This window comes from Crinia signifera, chromosome 3 (genome assembly GCF_055691185.1).
Source record: "Crinia signifera chromosome 3, ASM5569118v1, whole genome shotgun sequence".
Lineage (NCBI taxonomy): Eukaryota > Metazoa > Chordata > Amphibia > Anura > Myobatrachidae > Crinia > Crinia signifera.
The window spans coordinates 123,132,987-123,145,809 of NC_139219.1; the positions used below are offsets into that span (position 1 = coordinate 123,132,987).

A 12,823-nucleotide genomic window follows, 5' to 3' on the forward strand; every position below is an offset into this window, starting at 1 on the left:
GGGACAGAGTCAAACGGTTACCACGTCTTGAGGCAAACTGGATTTACAGGTTGAATACAGTGTCGCCACATGGACTAAATGAGCGGATTGTTTGGAGTTCATTTATGTAGGTGGTATATTAGGGAGCACTTTATCAGCAGATTGGGTTATACTTAAGTGATTTGGTTAAGATGTTTTGTGCAGGCCCTCAGATTCTTATAATTTTCCAGATTGTCTTGATATTTATCGAATGTATACAATCGATGGTTGCCCTCCATGCCCAATTTTTTATTTTGTGTATCTTGTAGATATATAAGTATGTCTTTGTATTTTTTCTGTATTTTTATATATGTAGTTTGTGTACATGAATCTGTTATCTGCGGATGCCAAACAGATCCACTGCCCCAGTCCGTATTTGATTATGACGGGTTGCTATGGGAACGCATGTCAGCGGGTGAGAGCCGCTGATGCGTTCCTTGTGCGCTGGTCCTGATTGGCTGTGGTGCTGGAGTCAGGCAGACACTACACCCGGGCGGCCCATTGTGCATACAGGTTGCTATGGCAATGACGCCGGCGTGTGAGAGCCGCTGACGTCATGCTTATGCGACTGGGTGCACGGGTCTGACCGGAGGTGTGTCGAGGGCGGAGAATGGAGATGTTTTTGCGCCATTGATCCTATTTAAATGGTAAGCTGTACTTGTTGTTTGTATCCTCTTGAAAACGGGGTGTTACCCCGAAACGGTCCGTCGAGGTCAAATAAGGTATTTCGTTTTACTGAGAAGCCTGCAGTGACGTACTTGTTCCTGTTCACATGCGGGGAATCGGGAACTTGGCTTGTATGTATCATAGCAAAGGCACGCAGCTACATTGAACTGCTGGAGTGGAGTGCCGGTATGTATATATTGTGTACAATGGATGAAGAGGCAGCGACTAATTGTTTTAAAGTAGTCTGGAAATGGAGATAAATGGTCAGTGAATGAGAATTTTTTTTCGAAGATAGGGTAAATAAATATAAAAATATTTTATTTAAGACACTACAGTAATAGAAGAATATATATATATATATATATATATATATATATATATATATATATATATATATATATATATATATATATATATATATGAAATTGTAAAAAATCTTATATATAAAAATTCTTTAAAAGAAACTTCTTATAAACACAAATATATAATGAGAATTTGACATGAATAAAGTGATTAAGTGCTTATCTTAAGGAGAAGATTCTGGAGGCTAGGAACACCCAACGTGCATCGTCCTGTCTGACTTCATCCCCTTGATGAAGTCAGACAGGATTAAATGCGTTGGGTGTTCCTAGCCTCCAGAATCTTCTCCTTAAGATAAGCACTTAATCACTTTATTCATGTCCAATTCTCATTATATATTTGTGTTTATAAGAAGTTTCTTTTAAAGAATTTTTATATATAAGATTTTTTACAATTTTTTTCTTTTATTTATATATATATATATATATATATATATATATATATATATATATATATATATATATATATATATATATATTCTCCTATTACTGTAGTGTCTTAAATTAAATATTTTTATATTTATTTACCCTATCCTCGAAAAAAAATTCTCATTCACTGACCATTTATCTCCATTTCCAGACTACTTTAAAACAATTAGTCGCCGCTTCTTTATAGACATGATCCCTGAGAAACAGAAACACAGACACAATTTATCGAAAGAAGAAAAAATAGCATTAAAAGAACTAAGAGGACAAAGAGCTTATTATCAAACCCTCCGACAAAGGCGGAGGCGTGGTGCTAATGTCACTTGACATGTATAAAACTGAATCAACAAAACTACTGTCAGACTCTGTAACCTATGAGATCCACACTACAGACCCCACAGAAACCTTCTCGAAAGAATTAATAGAACACCTTGAAGGCCTTGAAATGGACATTATTAACAAAAAAAGAATTTGACTTTATTTTTCAAAAACACCCAAAGATCCCCACATTTTATTTTTTGCCAAAGATACATAAAAGCATAACCAACCCGCCAGGAAGACCTATCATTTCCGGTTTAAATTCCATCACTTCAAATCTTTCTAAATACACTGATTTCTTCCTCCAAGAATTAGTGACTCAACTGAGAAGCTACCTTTAAAGATACAACCAGCATACTTCAAATTCTCGATCAAACTGAATGGAAGAATGATTACATCTTGTGCACGGCAGATGTGAAGTCTCTTTACACTTGTATTGAGCACAATAAAGGATGCGAACATGTAAGGCACTTTCTTTTATCAGATCCATCTTTAAAGAATTCGCAAATTAATTTTATCATGGAGAACATACATTTTATCCTGTCACACAATTATTTCTGGCACGATGGGACATTTTACTTGCAGAAATGTGGGACTGCCATGGGAACACCCCTGGCCCCCAGCTACACAAACCTATTTGTAGCAAAATGAGAGGACAACTTTATTTTGCACCCAAACCAACACAGTGAACTTGTTAACCTTGTTAATTCGCATTGTTACATAGACGACTTCTTTCTTCTAGCAGGGCACTGAGGAACAATTACATTTATTCACAGAATATATAAACTCCAACAACTTGAATTTGGAGTTGACGACAATCTCAAGTAAACAACAAGTTGTCTATTTAGATCTGGAAATTTATGTGGAGGAAGAACAACTGAACACATACAAAAGAAGTACATAGTAATAACATCCTGCCATCAAACAGCAACCACTACAAAAAATGGATATCAAACATTCCAATAGGCCAATTACGTCGTGTAAGACGCAATTGCACAGACGAGCAGGTCTATCATAAGCAAAGTGAAGAAATGAAAACTAATTTCCTAGCGAAAGGCTATAATGAGGAACTACTTGACCAACAACTTGCATAAACCAAAACCGCAACCAGAAAATACCTCATAACTTATAAGAAAAAAGAGAACAGTCAAGATATCTTCACCTATGCCTTTTTTACGCAGTATACCAGTAATTCCTCAATCGTAGAAAATATGATCCACAAGTATTGGGACATACTGAATCTTGATGAGGCATTACGACCAATACTACCTGAGAAACCGAAGATAATTTACAGGAAAGCAAAAAACATCAAACACCACCTAGTTTCCAGTTTTACCAAAAGTCAGACACAGAACATATCCACACAGAATAAAGGTGATTTCAAATGCCTAAATTGTAAAGCTTGTAGAAATAGTAAAATAATCAACTAAACCAGTAAAAGGCTTTAAATCAAATCAAACCGGCACAGAATACAAAATAAACTATCATCTTTCTTGTGACTTAGTGGGACTCATTTATCTTTTGGCGTGCCAGTGTGGACTCCAATATATTGGACTGACTAAGCGAAGAGCAAAAGTCAGATTTGCTGAACATATTTATAATATACTAAAAGGTTTAAAAACCCAGTGTCTCGAATCATTTCTTGATGAATCACAATAAAAATCCAGTAGGACTCCAATGTACAGTTACACAGAAAGTAAAAGAAAATTGGCGCGGAGGAGATTTGGTGACACAGTTGAGGTGAACTGCGAGGAAATGGTTATATGATATGAAAACTTTAGAGCCGAGAGGTCTAAACATAGATATTTTTATAATCCTCAAATAAAATTATACATTTATACAAGAAACTCATTGAAGGAGAAAAACATGCGTTTCCCACCATTTTTTAACACTTGCTGATGACAACTTCCTGTCTATGTTCAATAAAGTTTTATCTATAAAAGCACAAACCATGCACCAATTTATCATCCTTGAAAAAGTGCGCTTAGTCGCATGAAACGCTTTGGAGACTACAAACTTCATCCACCCAGACCGGCGACCTGCCCCCGCTGCGAAGCTCACAAGTGACTGCCGTCCGAACTTCTGGCAAACTTCCAGGTATCTGCTTTGACGGAGGATCAAGCGCAGCGGCTGCCATGGACGCGTGGTTCAGCTGTTCTCTGCTACTTGGAAACAAGAACCCCGATCCCCAATTGCCAGCATTCCAACATCCAGGAGACCTCACACTGAGCGGACACAGGGTAAGATAGGGAAAGTAACCGGTCTACTGAACTCTCACTTATTCCCCACAAGGGTGTAAACATTATTTTTAACCATATTCTTTCTTACAGGTACCACTCAATTTTTTTATACTTATTTAAACACCATTAGCGCTTTTTTTTTTCTTTAGAATTGTTTTTAGAAGAGCTGCTTAAAATTGGTTAGACCCATATAAACCAACTCCATTAACCTGGGATGTAGCGAGCCCGGAGGAGCCAAGGCACCTATGCTGTAACTTTAAGACACAGGCTCCTCCCCTGCTGCATCCAAGAAGACTTCCAGTTTCATTTAGGTGCCCACAGGAGTGGGTGTGTATGTTGTGGAGCTTTTGCTAAAGCCGCTCTTGAGAGATTGCTAGGAGTTTTTTTTTTTTTTTTTTTTTTTTTAAATACCTAGCTAGCAGCAGGCACTGTGTGGGGTTTCACAGAAGTCCCTTCACACTGTTGACAGGAGCTGCTTTTGTCAACCCATGCAGCATTGTAAACGCCCTGTAAGTAGAGGGGAAAAAAATATTTTTCCCTCTGCTCAGTGCTGCAGTCTTTATAGGGAGACTTCCTGAGCCCCAGGGATCGCAATGCCGGCTCCCTGTTAGGAGGTCGCGGGTGATTAATGGTCCACTTTATGGTGGTTGGTTTTCCAGGCTGATTCTGCTTCCTGGCGACCAGATTTGCCAGGAAGCAGAACCCCGGGCAGAGTGGTGCCTTGAAACATGGACAGCAGCGTGCCCTGCAGTGGGTTATACTGTTATATAGAACAGCCAGCGCAGCAGTGCACAACTCTCGCTATTGCCGGGAGATGGACCGGGGGAGGCACATTGTCACTATTTTTTTTTCTGGCTCCTACACTTTCATTCTGGCTTCTAGATTTTGTAAAATTTGTCAAGCCCTGAATTAGTCCCATTACATATTTGTGTGCAGATCTCCTCCTTCTCTTTTGAGGGATCCATTAACCACACTTCTGTGGAGCTCTGGCATCATTACACATCACAGATCTGCAGCTGGACTTCCTCCTTTAGCGGTGCCTTCATGTGCCAACACCTGAGGTTTTGGAGCTTAAACCTAAGTTTTAATCCGATAAAGCGGCTAAGGGGCGTGCTGCAGCCATACCTGTTAAATGGAAGACGTGGTGTTAAAATGCTGTGTCTCTGGTTGCTGGGCAAGAAGTGGGCCACTTTCAAGACTTTGCAGTTGGCTCCGTTTCAACATTTTCCAGAGTTGGTCTGGTGATCCGATGTCTTTGAGACAGGAGTGTCTGGCTTTGTCTCTGAAGACTCATCTGTACCTTCAGTGGTGGTTGGACTCAGACAGCCTTTTGAAGGGTCGGTCGCTGTTGGCCTGGTCATGGGTTATAGCCGGCTTTCCCAACCACGGTCCTCAAGGCACATCAACAGTGCAGGTTTTAGTGATATCCCGGCTTCAGCACAGATGGTTTAATCAGAATCACTCAGGTTCTAATTAAGTTTCCTGTGCTCAAGCCTGGATATCACTAAAACCTGCACTGTTGGTGTGCCTTGAGGACTGTGGTTGGGAAAGCCTGGGTTATAGTGACCACGGATGCCAGTCTCCTGGGTTGGGTTGCGGTGACATTGCACTTCAGGGTCTCTAGACTTCTGTGGAGTCTGTTCTCCCAATAAATGTGCTGGAGCTTTGGGCAATTTTGAAGGCACTCAAGGCGTTTTTGGCCAGTGTGCCAGGTCGGATTCAGTCCGACAACACCACGGTAGTCTTTGCTAAGCAGCTATGCTCGATGTGACGGAGATCCTGGTTTCGGCACAAACTTTTATATTCCAGCTCTGTCTGCAGTCTTTATTCCGGGGAACCGGAATGTGGAGGCGGAATTCCTCAGCAGGACTCAGTTGTCTGTGGGGGAGTAGTCCCTGCATCTGGATGTCTTTCTGGCTTTGGTGGATTGTTGGGATCTGCCAGAGGTTGATCTTATGGCCTCCTGGCACAATTGTAAGGCATTCTCAAGTCGGGGACCCCCGAGCCTGGGCAGTGGATGCCTTAATGGTCCCTTGGACTTTCAGGCTGTCTTATGGGTTTCCTCCATTTCCCTTGTTGGTACGAGTGCTGAAGAGGGTAAAGGCTCAGAAGGTTCCGGTTATCCATGTTGCTCCAGATTAGCCTTGGAGGACCTGGTACTCGGACAATCTCTGGTTGTCAGCTGATCCAGGTTGGCGTCTGCCCCTACATGGGATACGGTCATTGGGTCTACAGCAAGTTGGTTGACAGGCATTGGTTCAACACCTTAGGTCAACATGGGTTTAGGTTGACAATATCTAGGTTGACCGTCAAAAGGTCGACAAACAATCCCAACCCCTCTACATCTGAACTTGTTGCAGCAGGGCCCATTGTTCCATCAGGACCTAGCTCTGTTGGCTTTGACAGTGTGGCTTGTGAAACTTCCCTTGCTTAGGAAGAGGGTTCATGAAGGCGGTGGCTCGTAAACTGATTTCTTCTAGGAACGTTCACAGGATCTAGAAGAAATACATTCAATGGAGTGAACACCAGATGGTTCACACTAACAGTTTCAAAATGTCATAGATGCTGGATTTTTTCCAGGATGGTCTTAAGACGGGGCTGAGTCTGAATTCTGCCCTTACACGCTATGATCCCGGCATGCGTTCTGTGCTACAATAGCATCCATCACATCGCATTGCATGCCTTGTGCATGCAATGCGATGTGATGAATATCAAGTACAAAAAGTATGTGCAGCACATACTTCTTGTACTGTGCGATGAGGTGCCGCGGGAGCGCGCACCTGAAAGCACACATCGGATTCGCCGGGATCGAAGCGTGTATGGGGTATGGGACCCTTAAGTCCTTGAGGGTACAGATTTCCACCTTGTCCATATATTCATTCAAAACTGAGTGGCCCTCCTGTCTGAGGTGCAGACTTTTTTATGCAGGCGTGGTTTATATCCAGTCTCCCTAACGTCCACCTTCGGCTTCATGGGAATTGTCCACAGTTTTTTCTGTGTTCCAGAGGGCTCAAGTTTCTTACGCGGAAACGTAACTTTCTTCTGGCCATTGCTTCAGCTGGGAGGGTTTCCGTGCCTAATTTTTCATGATGATAGGCTGTTCTTCAAACGTTGCCATCTTTACTTCCGAAGGTTGTGTTGGATTTTCATGTTAATCAAGAGTATGTTCATCCAGTTTTCTGCCCTCAGTTGGGGGCTAAGAACAGGAATAAACTCTTGCCTCTAGATGTGGTTCAGGCCCTTGTGGTGTACTTCTCCAGTGTATTGTCCCTTCGTAGGACTGATTATTTTCTGGTTCTATATGATGCTCATAAACAGGGTTGCTGGCCTCTAAGCAGATTGCTCATTTGAGATCGGTCATTATGTTTGCTTATACTAACTTGGTAGACCGGTTCTGGCCCGTAATAATGCCCATTCGATGAGGGCTGTGTCATCTTCCTGGGCTGCTCGTCACTGCTTCAGCTGTGCAGGGCTGCTACCTGGTACTCTGTCCATACATTTACAAGATTCTACCATTTCCATGTGTTTGCCTCTGAGGATGCTTCTTTTGGGCGAGCAGTGTTCCATCCTGCAGACTGGAGTGTACCCTCCTAAAGGACCGGCTTGTGAACATTCCATAGTTGTGCCACCAGGATGGACGAAAGAGAAAATTTATTTTTTGTAAGAACTTCATTTTGATCCCTTTCTCTGAGTTCATCGTGGGGGCACAGCGTTCCAGTTAGTATTTATACTTGTTTCTTACATGGTCCATGTCAGTGGTTCATGTTTTAACATACATGTTATGTGGGTCAGGCTTTATACTGAGTGGTGTTTTCCTAGTGGTCTCTTTTCTAGTTGAACTAAAAGTATTCTGGGATGCAACAGAGAAGGAGTCTGCATATTAAAGATACAGCATAGGTGCCTTGGCTCCTCTCAACCCACTACATACAATGGTCCGCTGTGCCACCAGGATGGAATCAGAGAAAGGGATCCGAACGGTAAGATCTTAAAAAAAAAAAAAAATCTGTTCTGAAGCCCCGTATGCATGACATAGCAGTAACAAAGTAGTCAAATTGAAAAATGTTGTAAAACATAAGTTATGTTAAGATCACATGTAACCACATTAAACGGACATCACAGATGTGTCCACGTACATCTAGCCTCCTTTTACGTTAAAGACTTATCTTTTTATGATACAGCACACACTAAATAAAGGCATGCTGCATAACATTTTAAATAGGCAGAAGCTGCTCGTGCATCCATTGTTTTGCAAAGAAGTCATTTAACAAAAAAGGTTGCAGAAAAAACATCTGGTGCTACAGTCACAGGGAGCTCATGAGTTAATATGTTTAATCCTGGCTGATTTGTATTTTATCAGTTCAACTTAAATTGTTGTTTTTCCTTGATGATTAGGACAGTTTTTATAGATTTCATTTTATTGAAATGTATTTCACCTTAATGTGACCGATATTGGTCACTTGTAGACCACAGTAAATTAAATTTATTTTAACATTCCATAGCTCACTCCTGATTGTCTGCAACTTTGTGGTTGCAAAATTTTAAAAAGCTCATCTTAGCTTATTTCAAACTAGCATGAATTCAGGTATTTACCCCTGCCTCGGCTCAGTTTACGGAGTGTTGCCGTTGCAGTGGTGTTGAAATGCTGGCAAAGGTACTGCAGATTGCCTTCTTGCGGCCTGATCTCACCCAAACACGGATTTTTGTATTGTGTATATACTGTAGCCGCACTTGTTCGTTCCCCTTATTCTCTATTGCACATTCATTATTATTTTTTATTTTTTTCAGTTTGCATATATTTTCTCTAAATAATGTGTCTCCTGGAATTTAAAAGCACTTGCCATATTTTTGTTAAAGTATTGTACTGGTGGTTATTGATCATTTTACATATCTTTTATTTTCTTATGCAGAATTGATGTTTTTGGAGACGAGTGCACTTACAGGAGAAAATGTGGAGGAAGCATTTGTACAATGTGCAAGGAAAATACTGAATAAAATTGAATCAGGTATTGCAAAATTAGATATAGACACTTGCATTTGTTAATGTATACCAATTTTGTTGATCTGGGGACAAGAAGATACCTTGGCTGTAGAAGCCAATGTCCTGGAGTTGATGTTCAGCAGAAGATGGGGCCTCTGAGCTCCTTGGGCAGTCCAGTCTCTTACTAGGATTGAGTCTGGGTTTACCCATCTCCCATTTCTTTGGATTCTAGGTCCTGATATGGCTTTTACAGCCTTGGAAACACAGAGGTGGGGGCGGGCTAATGAAAGGGGCGGGCATTAGGCCACATCAAGTTGGAACAACCAATGGACCTGGTACCTGTAAAAAGCCAGCACAAAACTGTAATTCAGGATAGGGCTCTGTCTAGGATGTAGTGGTTAAGAGAGACCACTGCAGGTATAAGCCCCTTCATGAGCATTTAGCTGAAGACCGATAAATACAGTATATAGGGTTATCACTACCGGTTTCTAGCTGGTAACTAGGGGAATGATGTTTCCTAAGCAGCCAATTGTCCGTTCTCTGTGTATTTTTTATAGCATTACTGACAGGATTATTTTTTTTATTTCTTTAAGCAATGTGGTCACAGGCCACTGCACCCCAACATGGGAATGGTGATTGCAGGTGTGCACCCCAATCCTAAGAATGACTAGTGCGGTGGAATTCTGTATGTGTATATTTGGGTTCATTTTTAATTAACTTTTTTGTGATCGCAACCTTCTCAGGGTAATTCAGAAGCTGTGTTGGTGACTCTCGCCTTTCAAAAGCCATGATTTAGTTGGCATTTGAGCTTTAACCAGGGAGCATATGTTCAGTTTGACTATGGTGTGGCAGCAGACGCCAGGTTCTTAAGAGTCTTAAGAGTGTAGGACTTGCAGCTAACTTTCTTGACGTTGTTCTGCAAGCTTGAATGCATTGATCAAGCAGTGAGCTACAGGATATTCCAGAGTGTAAGGCACTTAATTGGAGTAATAGAAAGCACTTACCACCTCAGTGAAAGGATGGAGCCGGCACGCGGTTATAGGTGAAGAAAAAAACGGTGTTTAATGCAAGAACATCATTGCACAAAGTGACAGCTGCCGACCTGACAGCCGTTTCAACCGCATATGAGCGGTTTTCATCAGAGGTGATGCGCAGAGCAGGTTTAAATAACATAACCTTGCGCCAAAATGTATGTAAATGAGGTCAACCAGACCTCCACTGATGCGCCTGCCGCGTCATCAGCAATGAGTGACAGCGGGGAGGCAGTGGGGATGTCGGGGAGCGTGGCTCTGTGACGCGTCTGACACAGAGTTCCCTGAGTGTCATCAGCCTAAGTGGCTGACTCGGGGATCCGTGTGCGTCAGTGGTGCGCAGCGGCTGCTGTCATAGATTGTACAGCTGAGCCGCCGGGTCTGTGTGGTTGGGAGGGGAGGTGATTGAGTGCTGCTGATGACAGCGCAATGTATCTGGATATCGCTACGTGCTAGGGAAGGAATGCCGCTGGTGCATGGGATGGTAGTAACGGGAAATGAGAATGTGGCATGTCGGTTGACCTCATGGATAGCAGTAACAATCAGGCATATCAAAATAAGTAACATGGTATGGGATATCATGCGGTGTCTGCTCACAGGCTGTCAGTGCAGCGAGGATCAATATAACACGGCTGTGTCAACAACCATATCAAAAGTTACAAATACCAGAAAATGACGACACACGGCGGTGTCAACATCAGTACCACTCAAACGACATAAAGGGACAGTCTCAAAACCACAGAACAATGCATAAATCCAGCAGAACAGGGCATATGCAATACAATAACGCTCAGCAATATAGTAGCATGGTCTCAGAACACATGGCGGTGTCCAGAGTAAACACTGATCATCAATGTGAACAAATAATGTAAGTCAAGAATGGGTCAGAGAAAACATCCCATTTTAAAGTCTTCGATGAGTCCCATGGGGGCAAGGCAGTATAGTCTAAAAATCCATGAGAGCTCCCTTTGGAGCAACATTCTCTCTCTATCCCCCCCATATTTCAATGGAGGGATATGGTCTAATATGGTGCATTTTAGGTCTATGACTTTATGGGATTTAGTCAAAAAGTGTCTCGCAACAGGTAAGTTCTTCAATTCACTGTGTATGACGTTTGGGCTGATGCTCTTTTTAATGGACGAACATTGCTGATTTAGTCTTTCTTTAAGCATATGGGTGATCTTGCCCACATAGACCAATTTACAGGGACACTGCAGGGCGTATATTACAAATTGCGGTTGCAATCCAGGCGGTATTTTACATTGTGAGTTTCCCCATTGGAGTGCTTTCTATTATTCCAATTAAGTGCCTGGCACCGGAACTGTTTTACTACCAAGACCTGAGTGCCAACCTGATAACCCACCCTTCTACACATGTACTAACAGGAGTGTGCACCTCTTTTATTACCTATTTCTTACATATTGGACCAGAGGCTCAATCCAATCATACTGCGATTATACACATTGCACCAGATTGCACAGATACTGAACAATACCGGGACTTTTAGTTCTTTGATTATTTCTCTCACTGTTTTTTTTTTTTTTTTTTTTTCAAATGTCGCAAGCTGGCAACTGCGACACCGCTGCTTTTCTACGTTTCAGCTCTGCAGATGCGGAAAGAATATTATTCATGGATATTGATGACTTGGCCTTTCACAGAGACACTCCGGAGGAAGTATACGGAGATTTGCTCAAGCTAAGGAAACGAGAAATTTAATTACTGCTGCATGGACAAATGCTATCCCAATATTACAAGGAAGCACTTATTCCCCGTGGCTTCAGGCTCTATAACCAACCAACCCTGGGAAGGCACAACAATGAGTTTTGTACCAAATGGTGCAATATATTGAATAAGTGCTCCCAGGACCTAATGCTGCTTGTCATTGAGCAGACTGGAACAGACCTTAACGCATTAAAAACTGAGATTGCAGAGGTGCAAGCTTCAGAACCCTACAACGGCCTCAAACTACCTGACTGTGACCTGCTACCCAAATTGGACAAGGAGATTGAGTCCTTCAAGGAGAATCTGCTTAAATTTAAAAAACACAAATACAAGCAAGTGAAGCAGTATTACAAGGAGAACATAGTCTATCCTTGGTTCTCCTGGATAGAACCCAGAAGGTTCCGCCAGCAACAGCGAAGAGGCACAGGACAGAGAGCACAGGCACAGTTCACCGATCTGGACACACAATCCCAGACTTCGGCTAGCGATTCAGAACCCACTGCTCCTGAAAGACAGCCACCAAGCTACTTATCACGAGGAGAACGCAATAGAAGGCCGCCAAAAAAACTCTATTACCCACCCGCAGAGGTGGGCGAAAGAGGAGGAAGAAGACGACTCCAAGTAGAGGCTGATACGGTGGTCTTCAACTTGTCCAATCACAACTTATCTGCAGCAGAATCCACGCCACTGAACTGTGGGCTCTCTTTCGTGCCTACACTTACGCAAGATTTGTTCAAGTTGCAAATCGATTTGTTTCGCTTGGGAAGACAACTGCGATTGAGGGACCACTTTTTGAGACACCTTCCCCCATTGAAGCTAAAAACAGCACTGCTCCATACAAGCCTACCCTACGGTGCAGAAGCACATTTGACCCACCATCGCTGAACCCATCAATCAGCACATTCACAAGGGTGCTGAAGAGAGACACCAACCATCGTTCATTGACAAACAGAAGATCTCCTACCACAATATCTCAAAGGAGGAGAAAATGGCCATTAAAACCCTTGCTGCTGATGCTGACCTAATCATCAGGCCAGTGGATAAAGGGGGGGGGGGGACATTGTC

General features: G+C 42.4%; 1 protein-coding gene across 2 annotated transcripts in view; it reads left to right on the top strand.

The window, feature by feature from the left end:
* The window catches only part of RAB4A (RAB4A, member RAS oncogene family), an 86,433-nt gene that overhangs the window by 51,551 nt on the left and 22,059 nt on the right, over positions 1-12,823 (top strand). For both annotated transcript variants that reach the window (XM_083176456.1, XM_083176455.1), the window contains exon 6: positions 8,935-9,030. In XM_083176456.1, the coding sequence (XP_083032582.1) occupies positions 8,935-9,030 (96 nt within the window). The remainder of the gene's footprint in view (positions 1-8,934; positions 9,031-12,823) is intronic.